Source organism: Scomber scombrus, chromosome 11 (assembly GCF_963691925.1).
Source record: "Scomber scombrus chromosome 11, fScoSco1.1, whole genome shotgun sequence".
In the NCBI taxonomy this organism is placed as follows: Eukaryota; Metazoa; Chordata; class Actinopteri; order Scombriformes; family Scombridae; genus Scomber; species Scomber scombrus.
The window spans coordinates 21,176,028-21,201,631 of record NC_084980.1 but is presented as its reverse complement, the minus strand read 5'-3'; the positions used below and the strand labels follow the sequence as shown (position 1 = coordinate 21,201,631).

Below are 25,604 nucleotides of genomic sequence, written 5' to 3'. Positions count from 1 at the left end.
TTCAGACTCCTCTGCCACCTCTGTTTATTCTGACGACAGAAACAAGTGGCAAAGTCTTCTGGTCAATTAATCAAACACACGAGCCCCTACACAAATCAAATAACACAATAAAACATGTTAGCATACAAAAAGATTCAGGTAACAAACAGACAGAAAAGATGCTTACCTGTCCCATGGAGTACAGTGACAAAAGGGGAGAGGCAGAGGCAGGAGACAATAGGGGCACGTTGGGTGAACATTGGGGGACAGACACTAACACTCATATGTTCCACTTGACTGGAGGAGTAGCAAATCAGATAAGCAGAGATTTTGTGTAATTATAACACATAACTGGAGCACTTTGGTAGTCAAGTGGTTACAGCGCGTGCCACATAATTGCAGTGTCCCTAGTTCGACTCTGGCAAGGGATCTTTGCTGCACGCCATTCCCCTCTCACTTTCTCGCTGTTTCCTGTCAGTCCCTATGCCAGCTACTTTTAAATAAAAAGGTCAAAATATGCCCAAAATAAATCTAAAAACTAAATTATAACACATAACTGATTCATATTTAACTCAACACATTTCTTACTATATAATTAACTATGTTACACTCTTACTTGAAATAACGGAGGGAAGGGGCAAACATAGGGCCCCTAAAAAACTAGAAACAGCCCTGCTGAGGAAACAGAAAGGGAATTTTAAGCATTATTAGAAAGACTGTAAATGTGACAGATATAACTCAGACTGATGAAGCCTCATATAAGTTTCAGGTAAACTTTTAAAATGCTTTTTTTAAATACACAAAATTACTGTTTGGACTAAAGCCTGACCGATACTGGATTTTTGGGACTGATGCCGAAACTGATATTAGAAAGTAAAACATTTCTGAAATCAATATAGGCTAATAATCTTATTTATACAGAATATCTATCTATCTATCTATCTATCTATCTATCTATCTATCTATCTATCTATCTATCTATCTATCTATCTATCTATCTATCTATCTATCTATCTATCTATCTATCTATCTTTTTCTACTTCTATCAGTTTAACAATAAAAGTTGAGGAGCTGGGAATTTAATAATTATGAATAACTAAAAATAAAAAAGCACAAAAAAGAAAGAAAAGAACATTTTTTTTTTTTTAAAACGTGTGTATTAAACTTGAATTAAGGAAAGGGATCAGATATATATCAAATGTTAAAATGTTATGTTAAAAAAATAAAGAAATATTGGTGCATACTGGGCAACATATGCACCGATATGATATATCTGTAAAAGGCCAATATTGACTGATATATCGCTCGGGCCCTGGTGTGGACTCGCTGTGGATTTTGGCCCTTATCATCACTTACACTGAAAGCATATTAAGATAAGATAAGATATTCCTTTATTAGTCCCACAATGGGGATATTTGAATTGTTACAGCAGCAAGTGGACAGCAAAATAGAATATAAGAGCATCAATAAGAAAAGAATAAAGAACAATACATAATAAGTACAAAAACAATAAGAACAATAATAGTAAAAATATGTAATAAAAATAATCTTGACATTATTTACAAGAGTAATATTGGTATTGAGTGGTAATATAGGCTACCAGAGGTGATATTCTTATTGCACAGATTAAAGTGAAATAAACATGTGAATATTGCACAAAATTGAAATGATTAGTATTGTATTATATTTGAAGGGGATCCAATATGAACAGGAGGAATGATTACAGCGAAGACAAATACAAAACCTCTTTTAGTGTTAATTTAAGCACCTGGTTGTTGTTATAAGACAGATTTTAAAAACTTGTGAACCCATCCTTTAAAGCTGTTCCTAGTTTAAGCATACAGACACTGTTTGTGAAGCTTACAGACGGGCACAGGGGTGATAGTTGAGAGGAGGGGGGTATTAAACAGTGGCAATGTGCTCTCTTGCCACCGATGAAAACATTTCTGCCTCAACTTGTGTTATCTGCGCGGTGGGTTGTGGGTGTGTGAGCGTCGAAGTAAAATGGCGGACTTGGCAAACGAAGGTGAGTAAGTGGCAGTGTGAGAAAAAAACAATACAGACACCGCGGTGGTGTTGTATATATAAAAACGGCGTTTTCTTTTGCGTTGTCTGCATATCGGAGAACTGATGTAAAGCTACTTGGCCGCAGGGTTAACGCTTTGGGGTTCAGGTGAATCATTGAGCTCAGGCGGCGTTTACAAGACACACAGCAGCGTTAGCATGCTGAGGCTAACACTGCTAAAGCGCCAGGGATGTGGGTAATACCTGGAAATGCCTCGGAACGCCCTCAATTGCAGCCGCTAGCTATTTATGGTTAGGGGGATGTTTTGAGTGAGTTACAGTGGATATAAGCATATTCCAAAACCCTGTTGAGTCAAAGAGCTGAAGCACTGTTTGCTATCCAGCCCATGTAATTGACCTCCGTGTTGTTTTTAATGTAGTTAGCAGTCGGTTGCAGGATTTGCTTGACGTGCATTTAGGCGCGTAGAGAGAGGGGGAAAAACGACAGTCAAAAGACAAATGCTTCCTTCATGTTTTTAATATTCACCCCCTATTCACAAACACAGTGCCCTTACATTAATGTGCTACTAATGTGGTTGAGGCTCTTGTTATTTCTTATCAGGCGAGATGACTCATGCGAGATGGATTAGCATTAGCACGCTAACATTAGCAAGCGAGCTAAAAGCTACACGGGTCGGCTTTAAGGGGGAAACGACCGGCGGCCTCGGCTATGTGCTGGATTGGGTCAGTGTGAAGCGCCTAGCATGGTGGTTAACATTTAAACCGGGAACATGTGAATTGCTGCAGTTTTGAATACCAGTTTCGCTTTCTGGGAAATAATCCCCTTTTTTGTCTATAATCATGTTTGCTTATTCAAATCGCTTGATGTGTTTTTGTTTAAACAAATATAGGTCACACATACACAAGCGTTCTCACGTTGCATGCTGTGTTTTAATGTGTTTCATACATATATAAACAGCCATGAGGGTTTGGGTTAAGAGATGGCTAGTGTCGGGGAAAGAGAGGGGGGGGGGTTTGGATGTTACCGCATGGGTTTATAACACCGGCAAAAAGGCTTAAAAAACGACAACGATGCTACACCTGCTCAGTGTAAGAGGCCCAACCCAGACAGAGGAAAACCTTTTGTCTGCTAACGTTATAGGATTACACATCTTACAGAGGTTACTGTGTGAAGGTAGACGCATTAAGCCTGAGCTGACTGGGGGAAATTATTACCTGGCTGAAACAATAGCACACACACCAGCAAGAAACATGTTTTTTTTGTGTTAGTGACCTGAATAAAATCCTCTCCCCCCTATTTTTCATTAGATGAAAAAACTACTATTTGACAAGTTTAATGACTGTCTGATACATTATTTATTACATTAATGTCCTTGATACATTTGCACATATTGTGTTGGTTTCCAGTGATGATTAACATTTAGGTCAACTCTTATCCCATTCATCCTACTTCCTTACAAGCACATTCTTCTTAAATAGGATTTTATGCTTACTGCCTGTATAGTCTGATTAAAAAGAGTTGATTTTAAGTTGTTATTGGCTGGCATTGACCAATGTTAGTTATTATTCAGCGTTTGTGGGTATTATTGCGTCAGTTTTGTCTCACACTTCCTGCTTTTATACATTTATTTTTGGCCCCTAGTTATAAATCTGACATTTAAAATATTGTCAACAGTTGCTTCACCAGTGATATCTTTAAAAGTGGCACTGCAAGTTTATGAATTTATGTGGATTTGTTTCTTCTGTGTATTGATGTTTAGAAGTTTTTCAATACACATAACTTTCCATGTGTCATACTAGATACTCTGAATGTGTAGGCCATTGTTAAAGAACCAAACAGACTGGATTAATGTACACCTTGAGTTAGTGCTGGGATGACTAGCCTACATCTTCTCTTAACAGACAAGCCTGCCATAGCGCCTCCTGTGTTTGTTTTCCAAAAAGATAAAGCACAGAAGGTAAGTTTTTCATATGTTTTTTAATTGTTCAATCAGTGTTAAATTCATATTTTGTGATCATTGCACATTATTCTGTCTTGACTGTATTATTGGAAAAAGCACACATTGATAAAGAGTTGTTGAGCTAGTCACATCTTTCACCGCTAAACGCAGAACTGTAAACAAGTAAAAATCTGTTGATCTCATGTCAAGCACATCTTGGTTGAATTAATACCACTTTCATTTGTGTTAATAGTTACAGTTCCAGACTAAATACCAGTTTTTTTAATACATTTTTTAACAACTTTAAAATGGCCAGTACTTCTCTTTTTGGGATAAATAAGAACTCATCAGCGTTATGTTCTCTTGCAGCGATCTGCGGAGGGCTCGAGTGCAGAAGATGGAGAGGGTAAATCTAATATCCAAATTGGCTGCTTGCTGTGCTAATATCATCATTCTAAAATATTTATTTAAACTATAATATTAATATTTTGTCACTATTTCAGATTCAGACAAAGACGAGGGAACCTATTGCCCCCCTGTGAAAAGAGAGAGGACCTCATCATTCCCACCCCCACATTCTGGTAAGGGCACGTGGTGACTTAACAGATCATTTACTTTTTTTTCTTCTTTTTTTCTTTGGATGTTGCTTGTGGTGTACACGTTGATTTGTATGCTGAGTGCAATGCTTGTCCGCTACTTTGCAGTTCCCAAGAACAATGTATTCATGCCCTCAAGTTTCTGCCAGTCTCCGACTGGGAACTCTGACTCTGAGCCAGGTGAGGCATCCAGACCACCATTAATTTCTTTTCACATCTTTAATGCCCACTGCAGTGAAAATATTAGTCTTAAAGGTCAAAAACATTTCTTTGTATGAGTTCTTTCAACAAACACAATAAATTGATTTAAAGATTGTTTCTTAGCCTGAATATTCTCTATATCAGAAATGTTTGTTTTATAAAGTCATGTCATTATAATTAGAAATAAGATGTCAGCAATGTTTTGCATGTTCCCTGCCTGCAAATGCACCCCATTCACCGTGACCAGCTTTAGTTAACACACATGTGGTAATTTTACTTCTGAGCTAGTCCTACAAGTATCTGCTCTGGAGGTCTGCTGTTATTAATGGACTGGAGAAAATGTGTTGTTACAGAATACGAAGCAGCATACAGGCATGATTTGATTTTTCATTAACAATTTTAAATAAGTGAATGTGCATTGAAGAATTTGAAGAAACAGATTTCCTCTTTTGTGTAGTATTAATCTTATAGTAAGTCAAAAGCAGCGTACGGAGCCAGATGAGTGCAGTCCAAGTCCAGATTGATTCCTCTCGGTTCAGGCTGGTTTGTTGGGTTGAGATTTGGTTATTTTTGAAATGATTTGGTCCTTGTCTTCTTTCTTTCTCTCTGCGGCTGCACGGGTGGGCTGTGTTTCTGTGTCATGTGTTGCAAATAAAACCTGCAGAGTGACGTCTAGCCTATTACAATTGTTTGTTAAGATAATGGTCAGTATTGAATCAAATATAAGTAGCTAGAATACCTCCTGAAAATCCCTATTAAATCAGGGAAGACTCGGTTATTGTGGGAACAAGATGACCTTGTGTGACCTGTGGTGCTGCCTGTACATAATGTAGTTCTGTTTGGGATTATGACCGTTTCAACTGCCAAGTTTAGCTGGAAAACAAGTTCTGAGTTTACGAGCCAAATTCATGTTGCCAGTATTGGGGAAAAAGGCATATTTGAGGTTGATATTGGTTGAGGCAGAGGGTTTATTATTATAAGATACCATGGTGTCATGTGCTAGTAGTTGGCTGCACTTTGTGTAGTGCCACTGAACATGTCAGTGTGTGGCTTATAATAGCTAAAAAGACATTCCTGTGTATTTGGTGTGGATGGGCTGCTGTTATGTATTCTGTGTAAACTTGTGTGTGTGTGTGTGTGTATATATATATATATATATATATATATAGTGGCTGTTTCCAGAATATTCATTTTTTTAAATTTGTGAGAAAATCTTTCTGTGCATGTCTCAGAATAACATCAAATTTGGCAGTATAAGTCGGGTTTAGTTGGATCTTAAACACAAAGGTTTGGATCACCTATTTGAACCTGTGAAGTCTGCAGTTTTGCTGCAGTTTGGAGACTTCAAAACTCTAGATAAAACATATGTGACATGTAATTTGTGGCATGCTGTTAACCGTTTATGACTAAGAATATTTTTCATGGTTCACCGTGTGCATTTTACTGGAGGGGAGCATGGAAAACATAATCATTGGAAATGAAACATTTCAGTCAGTGGTAATAAAACATTTAAATTGAACGACAGAATCACTTTAAAACACATCAGCTGTACAGTAGGACATAGAGGCAAGGGGGGGTGGGGCGATTAATTTGGCTAAAATAATGACTGCAGTGGGACATAACATTATTGGAAATGTTTGTATGTTTAATGTGTAAGTGATTTGTTAGTAATATGCCTCATCAGAAAAATGGAATTACCTTGCTTTAGACTTGGTGGGTTGATGATGGAATAATTGTGTTTTTTTGTTAAACAACTCTGCCGTTATATTCATAATTTCGACCGTTCTCCTTATAACAAGCTCATTGTTTAGAAATGGCGAGAGGTGATGTCACCAGTTAACACAGCTTTACAGAGAGGACGAGACATCCACTCGAGCAAACAGACAGGGTATAATTAATAACCATTTTAAGTATATTACATAAGCACTTATTTGGAAGTGACAACAAAGATGAACACACCAGAGATCTCCACTGTACAGCTGTGTTTAATACACCTTCATGTCCTTAGAATTAAATAAGCCCATTTGTTTAAAAAAAAAAAAAAAAAAGAGAGAGAGAGTGGAGGTGTTGTTTGATATTAATATTCAATAAAAATGTATAGGATCTCATAAATGTTGAGTAAAAAGAAGATGCAGTTTTTAGATGTGATTTTTGTCTCTGCTTTAGCACTAACCTATTCAAAACGTGCCTGTTGGTACTGTTGATGTCAGATATGATTGAGCATGTACACTAACAACATGAAAGAAACTAACATATATTATCCACAGATGTTAAGTACTGTAATAGTTAATCATTGCTCCTTTCAAGTATAATGTGGACCGCATTTAAAAAATAAAATGCACAACGGAGAGTGTCTGGGGAAAAAATGCCTCCTAAACTAAAGTGGATTGATCATATCGGGCCTCTTAAATTTTATTGTCATTTGTGGATATATTTGTTTAAAAGATTTGTGCTCATATGAGACATTGGTTTTGAACAGCCTGTGGAAAGTAGCCTAAGAGTCTGTCCATTCTTGATTAAAAGCTGCATTTTTGCTGTATCCTTTTTTCTTTTCAGAGCATGCCACGTACAGCTCTGCTTACCAGCTGCACTCATGCTTATGTTTTTTTTTATTATGGATAACAAAAAGGCAGAAATATAAATATCTTTTGGCATAAACAACTTCTGCAGGGACTTGAAGGTTTTATGAACACTTGAACTCAACATTTTCAGTAGTCTGTTTCGTTATTTGACTATTACGCACGTCAGTTAGGCCCTGTGCAATTCCCAAATCATTTAATCCTGTCCTGAGTAAAAACATCCACCCATATGTCCAAACACGCCATGTGAAAATACTTTTCTCTGACTCGCTGTACAGTTCTGATCTCTGGCTGTGCTCGTGTCATGGAGTCACAGAGCCCTGAAGCCCCAGCACACTGCTGCTGAGCTGAGCGGCTCGCTGGTCACTTGTTCATTCAAAGTTTATTAATAATAAATGTGTCGAGTGTCCAAATTGTACTAAATTTGACTCTGCACATCCTTGGGTTCTAAGCAATAAACCTACCAATTGTAAAGTCGATTGGATGTACAGTTTCCAAGATAAGGGAAGGACATACATACAGACAGAATCCTTCATTCATAGTTCGATTAAGGCCAGGTTATGTCACACTAGTAAAGCCACTGACCCGCCAAATTACCGCACAGGAGGTGCAGCACTCTCTACTACAACTCTGGAGGCTCCTTAAGGATTGCTGTGGCCTGTAATTAGAGAGGTGCAAAGACAGGAGAAAACATTTATAGGCTGCGGTGTAACTTGGATGTTTCTTTAATGGCTTCTCCTGTTGTCCATCTCACCAGAGGAGAAGCCTGTGGGATTCCGTTTAAAGCCACCAACTCTCATACATGGACAGGCACCAAGTTCAGGTGAGTGTTTGATGTCTACAAGCAGAATTTTCTCACATTGGCTTGACTTGAAATGGGGGGAAAAAAACAAGCTTGCGCTAATTTTACAAGACTCCTCTTAGAAATGAAAATGATGCATTGAGATATTTCAGAGAAATCCAACCAGTAAGTTGGTTCTGTTGCAGGTGTCCCGAGTCAAAAACCTAAGGAGCAGCAACGCAGTGTCCTCCGCCCTGCAGTTCTCCAGGCGCCACCCTCAAAATCACATATAGAGTCCAGTGAGTAAAACTTAGCCATCTTCACTCATTCATTGATACTTAAATATAGCAAGTGCTTCCTGCATGTCCCTTTTTTCCCTTTGGGACAATAAACAGAAATTGATTTTATTCCTGTCTGTTCAATCAGATTCCAGTTGTGGAACCAACGGTGTGAAAAAGTCAACAGATGGGGCATCTGTGACCCAGTCCCTCTTCCTGAACAACACAGAGCACTCAGCCACCCTGGCCAAGTCACTGGTGAGGAGTAGCTAAATCTGTGCCATTTATCTATAGATGGATACTGAAAACAATCAGCCAGTCCAGTGCAGGTTATACTCTTCCAGTTTCATACTTTCTGGGTCCCTAAGCAGAAGTTATTTACAGAAGAGCTAAAGATTGGCAGCGTTGTGGTTGCTTTCATGTCGCTCTCTAATGAGGAATTATATCGAATCTGGTATTCATAAAAAAGTCATGCAAATGTTTGGCATAACATTGTCATTCAACACAGACGTGTAAATAGTACTATAGCATTAGTTAGCTACATAGATACCAGTGTGCCTGCAGTAGAAATGAGTAAAAGTTTGACCACTGTTTCTCTCTTTTTTTTTCTTGTTTCTTTCTTTTTGTTCATTTCAAGAAACATGAAAATGAGGAAGATGGAGCAAGTGGTAACAAAGACGAAGGCGGAAGAGAGAAGGAGACAGATGTAGCAATATCTTTTGTGTTTGGTCAGAATATCAAAGACAGAGCAAAGGTGGGGTTTTTTTCACTCTGTCTAACATGTTTACGACACACAACGAATAGGCAAACTTGAGTTGTGAATGTTTGTCAAACTGTCCAGACATACACAGTTAAAAGTAGCATAGGAGCGACACTCTGAAGAGTTGCTGTTTTTAGCCCAGGAGATGTAATTTCTTTGGTGTTTTGTACAGTGTCCACTATGATTTTTGTATATTTTTTGTGGTCAGTCTGGAACTGTTGTTTGGACAAGATGGAGATGGTTTGGAGAAAAAAAAGACTCACTGCTCACTTGTTAAGCTGCACATTCATCAGTTTCATTAAAATTGTTTTTGTCCTTCTTTAAGCTTGAATTAACACAACTGTTGTTTTGACTTTCTCTAGTTGGAGGAGAACAGTACAGAAGACAAGTCAAAGGATGGTGGGCCACCGGACTCTCAATCAGAGGGCACTAATTATTTCTTACAGTACATCTCTACCCCAAGGTAATGTCAGAATTAAATGGTGTCCTCTTTCAATTATTTTTAGCAACTCATTTTCATTCATGATTAACTTTGATCAACTTACTAATGTATTTTTTTTTTTCTCCTTTCCTGCTTTTGCAGTTCAAAAAATGCCGCAAACAGTACAGACAGTGGGGCAAAATTTGTTTTTGGGCAGAACATGTCTGAACGAGTATTGGTGAGTTTTTATAGCTTGTTTAATAGTCATTCTGCTCTCTTCCATGAGAACTCCTGCTGATTGAGCTTTGAACACGTTCCAATGATCAGCTTTATTGTGTTTTCAGAGTCCGCCCAAAGGCGAGTCCTCAAACGAGGAAAATAAAGAGGTTTCAGCTGCCCCTGCTTCAGAGCCCTCATCACAGGAAGCCACCCCAGAGAAGGGTAAAAACACAATCACATTAATTGAAAAAATGTTTGCTGTTTGGCTTGACTGCTAATAGTATGATGTAAGAGAGACAAAGAACATTTCTTGGCTACAGGAAGAGCTGGAAAAAGTCAAATAAATTCACAGAAATGTAACTGTGAAATTGTCTGTGAAAAATGTCCAATTTATGTGAAGTCTGTCAATATTAGCATCAGAGTTACCACGTAGCTAGTGTTTGATTAGCTATCTTAAAGAGCTACAGGTATAAAAGTAAAAAAAAAAAAGTAGGTAATTTGCATATTTATTTGTTCCATATTCTTTGTCAAAGATGACCGCCCCACAAGCGATATCTTTTTTGTTTTTCCTGCCAACACAAAATATGATATCATATGCACTGTTTGGTCAAAGCGAACAGAAATAAGTGCAGAAAGAAAGTGAAAAATTGTCTGTTGCACTATCTGGACCAAGTTTGAAGTGAAATCATGCAGCAGATAACTTGAAAAAGATTATCAGTCATGGGTGTGGAGGAAGAAGTGACCCCTGGAGCGACGTTACAGCCGCACGATGGCACACAAACTTCAGCTGCTGAGTTTCTCCATAATTCCACAAACAACAAACCAGGGAATTTTGAGTCTCAGGTCGACAGAGCTGAATCTAACACAAACAAGCACTTAGCTGTACAACATAATGTTAGAGCAGAGATGCGGCGCAGCTATTACAACTTAAATCGAACCATGGAATCAGACAAAACGAAACAAAAAAAGAGCATGCAGGAGAAAGCGATAGCTCTTAGAATGGCGCTGCAGCCAGAGAGGCTTTGCAGCATTGACCTGTGAGAATCTTAAGAGAGAACGGAGGCAAAACAAAAAAAATGCTGCAACAAACAAGCAACTCTGGTAATATTCTGGCTTGTGTTCAACTCCGCTTTGCCGCGATCCACGGAACTGACTGCAGCGCCGTTTGTTTAATGATCCCTCCATACCGGTACAATATATATTCAGACTCAATGAGGAAAAATGTTTTGTAAATGTAAATAAGCCTCAGTAAAGAGATATAATCCTTTCAGCTAACCAGCTGCTCTGCTGGGAAACGTACTCCGCCTCCTGCGCTCTGTAAACACACCATCAGTAGCTGATTGGATGGGACAGCACACAATGCATTGTAGGATTCCCCCTTAAGAGCGATATGGGGAATCTAAAGCCTTTTTCTAGGTTTCTCTAGTCATAGGGCACCAACTTCAAAAGTAATTGCACATTTACATTACAAATGTGACCTAGTTTAAGAAATCATCACATTTACAGTGGTGAATTTTCCCTGTGAGATTTGCTGACTGCATTATTTGGTTACAAAAAAGGTTTTTACAACAATATTTTTTATTATAATGTTTCCTTTTTTATTGGTTTTCATATTTAAACAATGATGAACTCTTACATTACAACTGTGGTCAATGTGTTAACACAACCGATAGTGGTCAGTTATTTTGTGGGTTTAACACAATATCATAAAAGGCTGTGTGACCTAGTGAGATTCTGTGTTCACATTTGTGGGATTTGACTGTATATTTTTCTGGCTGTCCACTTAACCCAATGACAATGGAAGAAAATTCAGCAATTCATAGCTGCTGTTGTTCATCATTGTGATGTTAGTGATAAACATCGGCCTTTACAGTATTTGTGTATAAGACGAAGTACCACCCTGAGTCCATCATGTCCCACAAAAATGTTTTTGGAGTGGGAGCACACTTCTCACAGGCACACACAAATTGTTGATCAAACTCCAGCTAAGTGCTTATTTCTTACTGCTGTGTGCTATCTCTAGCAGTGAACAGTGTGTCAGAGTCTTTGGAGGAGTCTGCAGCAGCGTACACCAAAGCCACAGCCAAGAAGTGCATCTTAGAGAAAGTCGACGTCAAAACTGGAGAGGAGTCGGAAAGCAATGTTTTACAGGTAAGTGGTTTGCTCACGGGATTCAAGACATGCAGTAGATAAATGTGGCAGAAAGCAACACAGTCCTTGTTTCACTATTCTCCTTCAGATGCAGTGCAAGTTATATGTTTTTGAGAAGACTGCTCAGTCTTGGATAGAGAGAGGTCGAGGTTTGCTGAGGCTCAACGACATGGCATCGACGGACGACGGCACGCTACAGTCCCGTCTAGGTAAACTCACATACAGAAATGTCTTGGGGGATGAACTCAGAAAATAAATAACTTAACTGTTTTGTGCGCAGCTTCAGGTTTTCATGGATTAATCAATATATGACTATAAAAATGTAATGCTTGTTTGTGGTTTGAATATTTGAACCAAGCTGACATGGATGGGATGATAAGAGATAGCGTTTATCTAAGTGTTTTTTTAATCAACATCATTATTACAGTATCACATTGGACACAAGGGGGAGCCCATTCCCACACTACACACTTCTGTGGACTACACATCACAGCAGTTAAATATGCTGTATAATGGTCCCTAGATATCACTAACATTTAAAGCAACCAATCTGTCTCATTCTGTCTTCTCTGACACAAACTAACAAAACTGAGATCAGTGTCCAGTAGAATAGCAACAAGTCGAGCAGTTTTTTTGGCATGCAGTTCATTGCCGTGTGTTTTGTGTTTAAACCCTTTCAGTGATGAGGACCCAGGGCAGCCTCCGGTTGATCCTCAACACTAAGCTTTGGCCCCAGATGCAGGTGGACAAGGCCAGCGAGAAGAGTGTACGAATCACTGCCATGGACACAGAGGACCAGGGGGTCAAGGTCTTCCTAATATCGGTACGTATTACCAAACTCTATACTGTAAATGAGCAGGTAGTATGTTTATTTACCTGGACTGCAGAGAGAATGAAGGCTGTGTCCAGTTTGTCCTGTTTATCTTGCCATATTTTAATAAGAGGCATCCTTGTTTTCGAATCTACTGCCGTTTTAATTTTCTGTTGATGGTTTAATGCACACGTATCACTTCCTCCATGTGTACCTTTGTCTTGCCAAATGTGGGATATGCCCACTTACACAGCAGAAGGTTCCCACGCATCCTGGAAAACCTCGACCAATTTTCAAGTCATGAAAAACACCTGTGTTGTCTTGTGCTCTCCTGGAAAATCTATTCAACAGTCTCCTATTTTCCCTTGAGTTGAGAATAAACAGTAAGATATAGTATCTATCAGAGCTCCCCATAATGCATAGCAAGGCCATCTAAATGAACTAAGTTATGTCCAGGATCATGTTAACATTTTGTTAATAAAAATAAGCCTCAGTACAGATAAAACTCCTGCTCACTCACTTTGTCTTTGCTAAACGGCTGCGCTGTCGTTCAGTCTGATTGGATGGATTTTTTTCTAAATCGTTCAGCCATGTGTCAAAGTTGCTGGACAATTAAAACTTTGAGACAAGAAATAACACATTTTGTGAGAGTGACGCCTTCAAAATACACAGGAGAGGGAAGTAGCTGTCTGACAAACCAAGGAGCCACTGTACATAAGATAAGTGGTAGTTATGGATGCACAGCATTTCAAGTATCCAGTACAAGTGAACAGGGAAAAGTTCAGGACCTTTTTTTTCTTTTCTTTTTTTCTTATTTTTCGCCAAGCCAAGTGCTTGAAGCAGAGATTCGCTCAGTAATCAAGATGGCCATATCACTCTCCCCATTCAACTGCAGCTCTGATATGTCAGTCATTGTTAGTCGGATGTTTGCAGACAGGGAGCCTGCCAAACGGTTTTCATGTGGTGCAATAAAGTCGGTTTAACTGGCATATTTTGGCTTGTGTCCCTGTTTCAAAGAGCAGCTGATCAAAGACATAAGAAAAGAGCAGTGCTCTGTAATGTCTTTTGATGACTGTCTAAATAAAGTGACACAGAAAGAACAGATGGATGCTGTTCTGCCAGACAAGGAAGAACTGCCATGCCCTCAGCTGCATCGTACTGTAGAGCAAAAGGGGCCACTAATGACCCCCTTTTTCAGGCTAAGTTCCAGTTTTTGGCATTTGTTGCTAGACCACTGAAGCCTTTCTTGGATATCTTCCACACTGTTGCCCCACTGGTGCTTTTCTTGGCAAAGGAGCTCCAATCCATTCTTGCTGTCACACTGCATCAAAAGAGAAGAACTGGAGTAGATGGATACCTGTACAGTTGATGAAACTGAACCGACAAGATAAAGTAATCCACGTGCCACTCAAACAGTGTGTGTCTGCCAGTGTGCCACAAAGCAAGCTTTGGAGAAGGCGTCTGAAAATCTCCAGGAAATGCCAGTGAATTTATAAATGCTAAAGAATGTGTCTCCATCCCTGCTGTGACCTTCAACAACATCATGGAGGGAAGTTTATGAACCCGACAGTGCGGCACATGAGCTCCCTTGACTTTGTGACAATGGTACCAGCAATATTTAAGAAACTCCTCCAGGTTGTCCTCAATGTGGGATGGTCCACTGCCTCAGAGTGTGACACAGTTCTTGCTCAGCATCAAGCAATTCCCATTTCATTTCAGTGCAAACCATGAAGCACAGTTCCAAGATTTTGTTTACAGCTGCAGGTTTGATCTATTGGAAGATTTATCAGCAGCAGAGCAGAGTATGCAGCACTGTTGGACCCAGTGAAATGTCGTCTCTTACTGTCTCGTGAACAAGCTGCAGTAGAGAGAAGGATACTCTGTCAACAAGGATTTGCTCATAGAAAACCTGAAGGAGAGGACTCTAGTAGTATTGCATTTGGTTCAGGATGTAATGGCTGGACATGAGATAGATGAAGCCCTGCCAAAAGCCCTCATTCAACACACAAAGGATACCAAGGATGTGGTATGTGCAGAATGAAAAGACCAAACTGCTGACAAGAAAACAGGAAAAGACACTCACCATGAAATGGCAATTATCAAAGCAAAACAAGACAAATTTGCATTCAGGGCAGAGTAAACAAGTTTCACCTTACTGTCAAAATCAAATGCCAATTGTTAGAGCGTTACAGAGAAAAGAGGAGCTGTCGGCTCTAGCAAAAACTTTGTAAAACCTTCAGGAAAGTGTCAAAAGACTATACTAAACTCAACGAGGAACATTTTTATTTGAATAGGAAATGCTTCTTTTTTTTTTTTTAACATTGACCACTTTACAAAATGAATTTCTGATACAGCAGGTATATTTTGAGTTAGTTAGAAGTTAACTTTTGTGGCCATGGACATTTGGCTGTTGTTCAGCTCTATTTAGTCTAATTTATGTTAGGCTATGCACAAATCCTGATGGGTTTTCTTTTCTTTCTCTTTTTATCGACGTAGGCAGGTGCCAGATACTTTGCTGGCTCTTTATTCTTTTACTTTGTCTAATTGAGTGTGTATAACGTAAGAATTTGGTGTTTGTTGTCATATTGTAAACTGAATCAAGACATTTGAAGGTATCGTCTTGCGCTCTGAGAAATTGCTTTGGACAGCTTTTCACTATTTATTTTGAAGTAACAATTAAGCAGTTTTACAGGAAAATAATGAAATTAAACCATTATGAAATCAATTATTTGCTGCCTCAGTGTTCAGCTGCTATTGATAAAACTCAGCAGTTTCTGCACTGATGTTTCACATTAAAATCCTTGCAGTGACTAAGGACCTAATCCCTCCCTTTTCAGGTTGAAGTGTTGAGTTGTACTTCATGACTGCTGTGATCACACACTGATGCGAACAGCGTAATGTGAAAGTGTTGATTTGTTCATTGTGGTAAAGCTGTCTCTACCACCTCTCTCTCTCTCTTTCAGGGTAGCTCTAAGGACGTAGGTCAGCTGGCGGCAGCGTTACATCACCGTATCTTAGCCCTTAAAAGCAGGGCAGATCAGGAGCCTGAAACCCCAACAACAACCATCCCTGAGGCCGAGGTGCCGCAGTCCAACGAGGACGACAGCGACGAGGAAGACAACGCCTCTGCCTCCGCTTCAGCCTCCACTCCTGCTACAAGTCAGTGAATTAATTTAAAAATTTCAAATTTCTGGTATTCTTATTGTTAAATCAAATGAATATCTAGTGTTTGTGGTGCCATCTTGGTCAACCTGCCCCCACTCTCTTCCTGCAGGTAATTCAGAGGGAGGAGAGGGCCAGGCAGCAGGAAGCACATAGCGTCACTCTCGGACAGCCTACTAAGATGCTGCTGTTGAGGCATTTTGCTGTAGGCATCTCCATGGACACCCCTTGACCAAACATGGTCCTCCAGACCAGTACTTTTGGATATTAGAAGTCTAGCTCCAGGAAATAACCCCCTGTGCCGGAGTGTCTCACCCAACTCGTGCAGTTCATCTTCTCTGCATTCAGCGTAATATCTGGAGTCGTTTCTTCCCTCCCTCTCCTGTTTTGTGTTTTATTTTTGTTTTCGAGTATTTTTTCCTCTCCCCGATAGCAAAAATAAAGACTTCAAAGCTTTGGTTTGGGACTTTTCTGCTCATCATATTGATGAGTGTAAGGGTGTTTTCCTCTACATTTTAAAGTATGGCACATGTTAAGACTGCAGTTTCTACTTTGGGACCTTTTTACTCACTCTACAGCCGTACCTCTGGACGCCACACATCCAGAGAAGCTTCATTCAGTGTATTTGACTAGTCATCCAGATCAAGTCCAACCCCTCTACCCCCCCAACCCATCCCAACCAGTATGTGCGTTAGTTTTTGGCAAATGTAATTTATTTTTGGCTGTCATTTTCATGAGGCATCTCAACACATATGTGCTGTTTGTAATGGCTAGCCAAGACCACTCAAGTTGTCATTAATAGCAGTTTCTTATATTTCCTATTGACCTATATTATAGTGAATAAAAGACTTAAACAATGCAGTTTCTGCTAATGAGTTAATGATGTGAGGACAAAAGGGCAGAAGGATTCACCTCAAATTTGTCTCAAAATTAATAAGATGTTAGTCATTCACCCTTGTGGTTTTTTTAATGACCATTTTTTTCAAGTCAAGACAATTAACTCATCAGCCTACATTCTGCATGCAACTGTTTTTTTTTTTGTTTTTTCGGCATCCCAAGGATTTATTGTGTTACATATTTTTATTTTGAAAATGTACAAACTTTTTATTCATTTACATTTGGTAAACATGTTGGAATGAAGGCTTACTTCATGTGTGGAAAATTTGAGTGATAACTGTAATACCCTTTGAATGTCATGTACATTTGAATATATCATTTAGTAGCGCACCATGTTTTCTCATCTCCTTCAACTGCCCCCTTTACAAAATAAACCATTTTGGACTGACCTCTGCGATAATTTTCCTTCTAAAATCTGATTTTCTGAGTTAGTTCCAAACATAAATCGGTCTTGTAAAGCCAGGTATACACTGCTCGATTTTGTCCAGACGAAAGATGACCAATGTGAAAGATGTGATATCTTTGGTCGTGGCTCCAAAATGTTGGTCCTAAGTTGCACTGTTTGAGATGTTCATAGATGACCACTGTCACGATCTTGCCACCGAAGATAGCCCAGAACAAAATTCTGACTGCCAGAAATTTTGAATAACAATCTCACAATGTGACTTTATCTACTAACCAACCAATTAGAATGCAGCATGAAATGACACACTGGTCAATGATGGAGGTAAAATGAGTAAAATGAAATGTTTGGGATTCCAACAAAGATGAAAATCTTGAGTTGTGGCAGCAGAAGCCTGTTTTGTATGTGTCCTCCAGGTGTTATGATGATGGGACGTAGCGTGGAGCCACAATTCTTACTTACTGTCATTGGATGACGTACGCTGATGATACCCTCTTGTATATCACAATTAAGTTGATGTGATTGTCATACAGTCTTCATACATCAAACTTGATGTCAAACTCAAGTTTATTAGATCCATGTGGGTCAGTGTGGCTTGCAATAAAATTATACGATTGCTGAAACCTCAGTTTGTAGGCGCCATAAAACATAAGTAGAGTCTGGTGTACTTTAACACTGATTGTCTTTAATCAATGCAGTAAGCACTTGAAAACAGTACAATAATGAGTAACAACACAAGCCAAATAGAGAGGAGGGGATTTCGACCTTGGATATCAGTGAGAGTCTGAAATGAGAATAGTACATTTGTTTTAGTATTCATGTGTTGGATCTGGCCTACAGGTTGATGTATGCTGTGCACTGACTGCATTGAGCAGGAATCAGACCAAAACTTGCTTATATACTGTATTCATCAGGCGCAAAGGCATGAATATTTGATGCATGTACCTATCATACAGCCGGCACTATCATATATATCCAAACTAGGAACATCACTTTAGCCGCTCCCAAAGCCTTCCCTATTTATCTGCCTTACTGTGGCACCCCGGTAGAAAAACTGTTTTCCACAGTGTCTCCTGTTTGAAAGTCAAACAAATTTTGACCTTAGATGCTGGGACAGAATAAAATGTATATCTCTGTATAAATTACAGTGTGGAACTCCTACACAGTCTCTCCACCAACTAATTATGTTTACTCATGTATATGCTGTCATGCTCTTGCAGTGATGCTAAGACCTAGAACGTTTTTCCTAGATGGCGAGAAGATGGTCTGATAGGTATAAAGGCAACAGACAGCCGCTCACATTTGGAGGGAGGTTAGAGTCTCTAAGCAAGGGGTTGGTAAGTAAGATTGGCCTCGGGGCCAGTTTTCTTCTAAGCCATTAGATGGCGGGCCACAGAATAATCAAAGACTAATACTTTTTTCTTCTTTTTTTTAAAATCCCCCTCTCACTGGATATAACTGAAAATGCAGTGGGACAGACAGAGACACAGAGAGAGACAGACAGAGAGAGAGGGACAGAGAGAGAGAGAGAGTGCATTTTCACAGATATATCCATTAAATAAAACTTAAATAAAGTGACATTAGTATATTATTACATTATCGGCTCCAGTTATTACATTTGAAAAAGTTTTTTTAAAAACAGGCAAATAACGTATTAAAAAAGTTATCACGTTTTTTGGTTCAGGACTTTTATTATGTTATTGGCAAGTTATTACGTTATTGGCTTATTACATTAAAAAAGAGGCAAATTTATTACGTTATTGACCGTTATGACGTTATTGGCTTCTACAAGCCAATATACATATCCATATATAAATTAATGAGTACGGTTTAGACTTACTCCATTTGTAAAGTGACTTGAGATGACTTTTGTGGTGATTTGGCACTATAAAAATAAAGATTGATTTCTCCGCATCTCTACATGTAACCTCACTCACTGGGGTTAATTGTATAGTATCATTCCAATGATCTGTATTCAGCTCATTTCCCATCAAGTTGCCCTGGTTTCTCAACACCTGATGCACACCTTATTGACCTGGGGCAACTGAGTCAGTATGACTCTCAAGTTTGTAGTTTCCCTCATCCTGTAAACCAACACCATCAAGGATGATTTCACCTCTGCACTGTAAATTCACATATGTCTTGTTCCAGTAGTAGTTCAAGTTCATTTCTCATCAGGTTGCCCTGGTTCCTCAGCACCTGACAGGGACAACATCATTAGCTCCCTGTCCTGCTGTGTCAGCATTGATTCAGCTCTGTGACTATAGCCTACCTCTGCAGCCGGTTCTGTACCTTTTATACAGAACAGAGAGGCAGACAAAAACGCACAGCATTCCCGCCTCAAATGGTAATCTGAGGGGCCAGTTATTATTGCACTTTACAGATGAGTAGGTACATGAATATAAAATGTGACCTGATGCCCTGTTGTCTCTGTCACTGCAGGAAAAAGAGTTTTCTGAAATGTAACGTATTATATTTATTACATCACGTCATTCCCCCGTATGTACCTGCCTGTTGCGGTGACTGCAAAACTCACTTGAAATCTCATTTGAAATATTATGTCAAATGCCCTGTCTTCCAATTCTACTTGTCTTCTCCTGTTTAAAATCAGACCTGAAAAGGGGAGGCCAATCTGATATAGAGTCAACCGTCTGGGACTTCTCTACATCATGCAAATGATATAAATAATGGAACAATAACTCCCACCTCACCCAGCCAGTTGTTTCCAATCTTTTTGGCTTTTGACATCTTACAAAAAGCCTTGTGTAGGAGCGCCTCGGTAGCTGAGTGGTTATGGCTCCTGCCACATAAAAGCAGTGTCCCTGGTTTAATTCCAGCATGAGACCTTCATGGCAGATCATTCCCCTGTTGCCTGTTGGCCTCTATGTCACCCACTGTAAAATAAAGGAGAAAAAAAACCAGTGATCTTTTTCTCTTCTCTCTTTCTCCCTTTTCAACTTCCCACATGGTTTAATTTCAATACATGTTCAAATGATCCAATATTTAAACAAGAATTAAAGATAAAAACTGAAAAAGGTTGGTGTATCAGAAGTTTTTTTTTCTTTGCTCTCCCATTATTATCTCACGACCCCTCACATTTATCTGATGACGTTTTGAAGGGGCCCCTAGGTTGGACTAAACTAGCTAACTGTATATAAAGTCGTTGAAACTAGCTCCACCTGCAGCAGCTACAACAGTAACATGCTGCTTTAGTATTAATAATCTTATAATGTCATATATAATAATAAGTCAGTCAGAGGGACCAAACCATTACTTTTACAATATGTCACCAGGTGACATACTCAGATTACATTAGCTGACTTTGTCAGGAGTCCAAAACCACTGTAATGTACAAAACACACAGTTGTGTAGCTTTTAAAAGCAATTAAAAGCAAGATTTAAAAAAGTGAAGGTTAAAGCATACTTCTTCTAATGTTTCGTTTGATTGTTGTTTTTTCTCTCTTCATGAAATGAAGTTGACCGTGAAGTCAAAACACTCCACTCCTCTTCTCTTGTACTCTTTGTTGATTCATGAGGCTTAGTTGTTACGTAAGGACTCAGCACCAAAATAAGCACACGCTGCTCCACTGGAGAATGTGGAGTTAGTAGAATCTTCAAAGGTGGTGTTACCTGATGTTGCATAGTAACATAACAGTTTTTTTCTGAATCATGCCTTTCTTTTTTTATAACAATGTGTGCTTTAGTAATCAAGGTCACATAGGGGCAATAGTCTAATCTTAGTAACCATATATTCACTATGTGTTGTCAGAAATATGAGGGATAGGAAAAAGGAAAAGGAACATTTTATCACAAGGGGGAAAAAAATGAGGCAGCGTTTCCTCACAGTGAATTTCCCAAGAAGAATAAAATAAACATGACATTTTATATCGAAGCCTTTAATCGTAGTTAATCAATCTGACTTTTCTCTAGCGTCACTATGAGGTGTGCATTTTAGGTTTTGAGTGAAATAGTATTAAGTATTAGATCGATTGGGATCAATTATATACATAAATATACAATAGCAGTCAAAAGTTTGGACTTACATTCTCATTCACTTGATAGAGGAAGTGTGTCCAAACTTTTGAGTGGTATCGTACTGACGTTAGTATTTAGCTTAAAACGCTATGCTCAGTCTTGGGAACTCTTTACAATGTCCCAAACCCTAACCATTGGTGTAATTGGTTATCTGGAGGTACTAAGTGTTAATTAGGGAAAAGTAAAAAATGTGCTTTGAAGTAGTTGCTTAAATAATATGTTTTTGTCTTGTGTTTCAGTGCTGTATTAATTTGCAAATCAAATGAATACACAGACTGTGTTCTTCAGCCCAATAAATGCAAATGATGCAGAGTAAAAATGCATTACTTCAGACCAGGTGGAAGCTGTAGTAAGGTGATACCTCTCTGTTGCAGCAGCCCCTGGATTTCAGGAGACTTGGACAACTTTCAAACCTATACATGTCATGATGTCAGCATGAGAAATACCTAATATGCATTGTGAAAAAAATAAATAAGTCCAGGAATTAACCTCTTACACGATGTCATTACTCAAGCAGCTCCTTATAAAAATTCCTTGCACTTGGAAAACAAATTGCATCTGCTGACACTGCACTCATTCTTCTTTTTCCCAGTCAGCTCTGATCTCTGACCGCTAAAAAGAAATGAGAAATGTAAATTACCTTATTCCTAAGACCTGTTATCACCTGTAAACTGTAAGCATGTTCACAAGAGGTATATTTGTAAATGAGTTATGCAGTTCTAGTTGACTTGGGAAGTGTTGGCAATGCTTTAAGGGCAATCATATGAGGGAAGATTACATTTGAAGGGGGAAGTTGATAAAAGGTTGCAATGAAAATACTTAAAATGAGAATTCGTGGAATGCTCTCTGATGGAGATGGGGAGTAGTGTTTTTAGATTAGTGAAGAGAGGTAAATATATATCAAAGTCACATTATATTCATCCCTCTGAGCAGCTTGTGTAAACAGCAGGTGCTACATAAAAAACAATAATCAAAGCAGGGGGAACATTTATATGATCTCCCATGTAGAGCTTCTGATGATTCTTTATTTGTGTCATTTATTTCCTTACAAGGAGTGAAGTCATTCCTAAAAGAGCTGGAGGTGGGGGGAAGGGAATCACTGAAACTGTTTCTACTATGAGGCGTTTACAAGAATCACTCTCCTCTGGGTTGGAAATGTCATATAAATAAAGTAAGATTACTAACGGGAATAAAGAGCATGACGTGGATTTAAGTAAAGTGTCCAAACTTTACTTGATATATAAACAAATAAATCGCTCAATAGTCAAATATGGTTCCATGTTGTTATCGGAGCCTGGGGACAGTCTCAGTGTTCAAGGATGTTAACAGAAAAAATGCTGGGAACTAATGTTTTGTATTTTTTCTGGGAGACCCTGAGAATTACTTATCTGATGACATAACATTGAAAATAATCGAAATTGACTGTTTGTGGGTTTGCATTCACGCAAAAGTTCAAACTAATGTGTTGAAAACAAGTAATATCACAGCTGTTTGTTATCAGAGTTGAACAATTATTTAATTGATTATCGACTACATTAAAATGCTTTTTACGTTTATAAAGTTTAATTTAAAGTTTGTCTGTACATTAAACAAACTGTTCTGCTTTTAATCCAGATCCAGTAACTATATCTACAATTCTTATAGTTGACAAAAAAATCTTACCACATGATCCATTAAGTAGCCGTTCTGGAGTTTGCCCAGTCGTTGTGAAATTGTTGATATTAACGCCTCAATTTTTCTGAGTGCTTTAAATGGTAGGTTCACAATCTTTCAAGTTTGTCTTTAAACAACAGTCAGGTGCCCATATGAGCACTGCACAGCAGTTTTCCTTGCTGTAATCATTCCTTCTGCTTGTACTGGCTATTTAAAAAAATCCCCTTCAGTTGTGCTTTCAGTGTAAGTGATGGAGGCCAAAATCCACTGTGTGCCTAAACAGCAATTTTGTGTAAAAATGCATTAAAAAGTTTATCTGACGCTTCAGCAGTCTGAGTTAGTCGAATCAAATGGATACCTGCCACATTTACAGTCTTCTTAGAATCAAATTCCGTCTTTGTGTTTCCTCGGCCAGTGTTTTCCTCTTTAGCTGCAGTACAAGTATAGCAACAAAAACAGAGACTTTGGCCCTAAAAGACTAAAGTTGAAAGATATCTACTTGATTGAACTCATTTGGACATCTGAAGCTTCATATTAGCTTCAGATAAACTTTTAAATGCATTTTTTCACAGACGGACGCTTGTGGATTTTGGCTCCCATCAATTGCACTGCAAGTGCATTATGAAGGGATCGTCTAATGTCCAGTATGAACAGGAGGAATGATTATGGCGAGGAAAAACCCCCAAAACATTTGAAACAGCAGTTGGCCAATAAATCTCACCTCGAGGTCTATTTAGTAGCTGCTCTTGACCGTATCTCAAACTCAACATAAATGTAACAGTGTTAATTAAGATACACTTAATAATAATTAAAATGTAGCCTTGTAAAGATTGGCAGAAGTTTTACCTGTCTCCTCATGAGATTAGGAAAAACCTTTCTCATGTAGGCCTATTTTTACTTGAGTACTTCTACTTTATGCTACTTATGCATTTACTTCACTACATTTCAGAGCAAAATATTGTTTTTATTGCTGTTTTTTTAAAACCAATTTCTTTGCAATGTAGTTACCGATGAATATTTTACATGCAAACTGTATTTTCAGCTATAAAATAGAATACGTACTGTACATAAAATCAATCAACAGTATGAATTCACACCAGCTGGACTAGTTGCATCGTTCTGCTATTGTTTGATACTTCTGTTAAACATTTCTGTTACATGTAACATTGAGTATCACACTGTTGCTACTTTTACTTAAATAAAAAAGATCTGGATATGTCTTCCATCATTACCAGTTTGTCTTGAAAAGCTGTTATTATTTATATCATCCATTTACTATTAATGATTATATTTATTTGATCAGTCATACTATAAATACTTTTTCAATTAAATATACAGTACCATATTCATCCATTACATTTGAATATGGCCTATAGTAATCCCAGTTCAGTTATGTTTGTCTCATTTGTCATCCTTGCATTATTCCACAAGGGGGAGCTGTCATGTGAAAAACTGTATCCCTAGATACCTCATCAAAATTTACACATAATACTGCAAGATTTATTCATTTAAATCAGGTCAATTAAAGCTGTAAATCACAGATCAAAAGGAATTTCAGCCCTGAAAGTGCTTTGAACACTTTGACAAGGAATATAAAGCCATTTAAAGGCAGACAGTTAAAGGGGACCTATTGTGCTTTTTGTGGTTTTCTGTTATATATATATATATATATATATATATATATATATATATATATGTATATATATACACATACATATATATGGCTATAATGTCAGATGTCTATGTTAAACATAGTTCCAAAAAATTTGATTTTGTAAAAATGCTGCCTGCAAGTCAAAAGCTAGGGCTTCAACCTGCTCTGATCACTTCGTTTGAGGCATTTCTTTCTACCTTGCCAACGAGCTGACATCAGATTGTCATGCATGCCTGTAAACAGTTGTATATTCTGCAACCTTGGTTGCTATGGTTGTTGTTAAGGTTTTTCCATGTGTTGTTTGTGTTGTTCACGCGCATATTGGATTGGAATCATGCACAGTTGTATTTGAGAAGTTGACATTTTGTGTAAAGAACATTGTAAACAAGTGAAATCCTACTACTATAGTTTGTTTCATTGTTTGTTTATGTAGCGTCCTGAGTTACCTGAAGTCAGGTTCATTAAGAGGGTGGCCTTAAAGAGACAGGAGATAAAATGGCTTCATAAAGAACCAGTATAAGATAAATAAGGATTTTTTTTTTTAAACTGTGACTCATGCAAAGCTACTCTGGTGGAGTCCCAGAATGAAACTATAGAGATGGAAATAAATCCCTTTAAAATTAAATTGAATTTCAGAGACTCCAAGATGTTTTTGTTAATTATAATGATTCAATATAAAAACGTCAAGGTTGTTTGTTTCTATAAATGTTTCACGTCACAAGTACAGTAGGAACAAAATTTAAACCAAAATGATTTCAGCCACATCAGAGCGTCCTGAATACAAGCCTGCTGTGACTCGTCAGACTGGACAAATATACATTCAGCCCAATAACCTCATTCATTTCTCCTTTATTCCTTCTGTCCTTCATCCTTCTCTCTATTTCTGCTTCTAATCACTCAGCACACTTCTTTAGGCGTCTACTACTAAACAGGGCACATTTTCAGTGTTTTGGTCTGAAACTAATTATAATTCAGCACAACTTAATCTCTTGGGGATTTGTTGATTGGGACAAACCATGTCAAACAACTGGGAGGAATCAAATATTCGAAACAAGTCCA

At 38.3% G+C, this 25,604-nt stretch overlaps 1 protein-coding gene across 4 annotated transcripts; it reads left to right on the top strand.

Annotated features, from left to right (window-relative positions):
- The first annotated feature begins 1,913 nt into the window (after positions 1-1,913).
- On the top strand, positions 1,914-17,178 carry ranbp3b (RAN binding protein 3b). 4 transcript variants are annotated; one of them, XM_062429087.1, is made up of 17 exons: positions 1,914-2,005; positions 3,907-3,962; positions 4,314-4,350; positions 4,448-4,525; positions 4,649-4,720; positions 8,078-8,143; positions 8,308-8,400; positions 8,528-8,637; positions 9,017-9,133; positions 9,502-9,602; positions 9,723-9,798; positions 9,905-10,001; positions 11,803-11,930; positions 12,019-12,139; positions 12,611-12,753; positions 15,705-15,900; positions 16,016-17,178. In XM_062429087.1, exons 1-17 carry the CDS (start codon positions 1,984-1,986, stop codon positions 16,057-16,059), a joined length of 1,557 nt encoding a protein of 518 aa, XP_062285071.1. In that variant the 5' UTR covers positions 1,914-1,983; the 3' UTR covers positions 16,060-17,178. The 4 variants fall into 4 exon arrangements, with proteins under 4 accessions (XP_062285071.1, XP_062285072.1, XP_062285073.1 ...); XM_062429089.1 differs by having other exon boundaries at positions 1,944-2,005; positions 11,806-11,930; XM_062429088.1 differs by lacking the exon at positions 9,017-9,133.
- Positions 17,179-25,604: the final 8,426 nt, after the last annotated feature.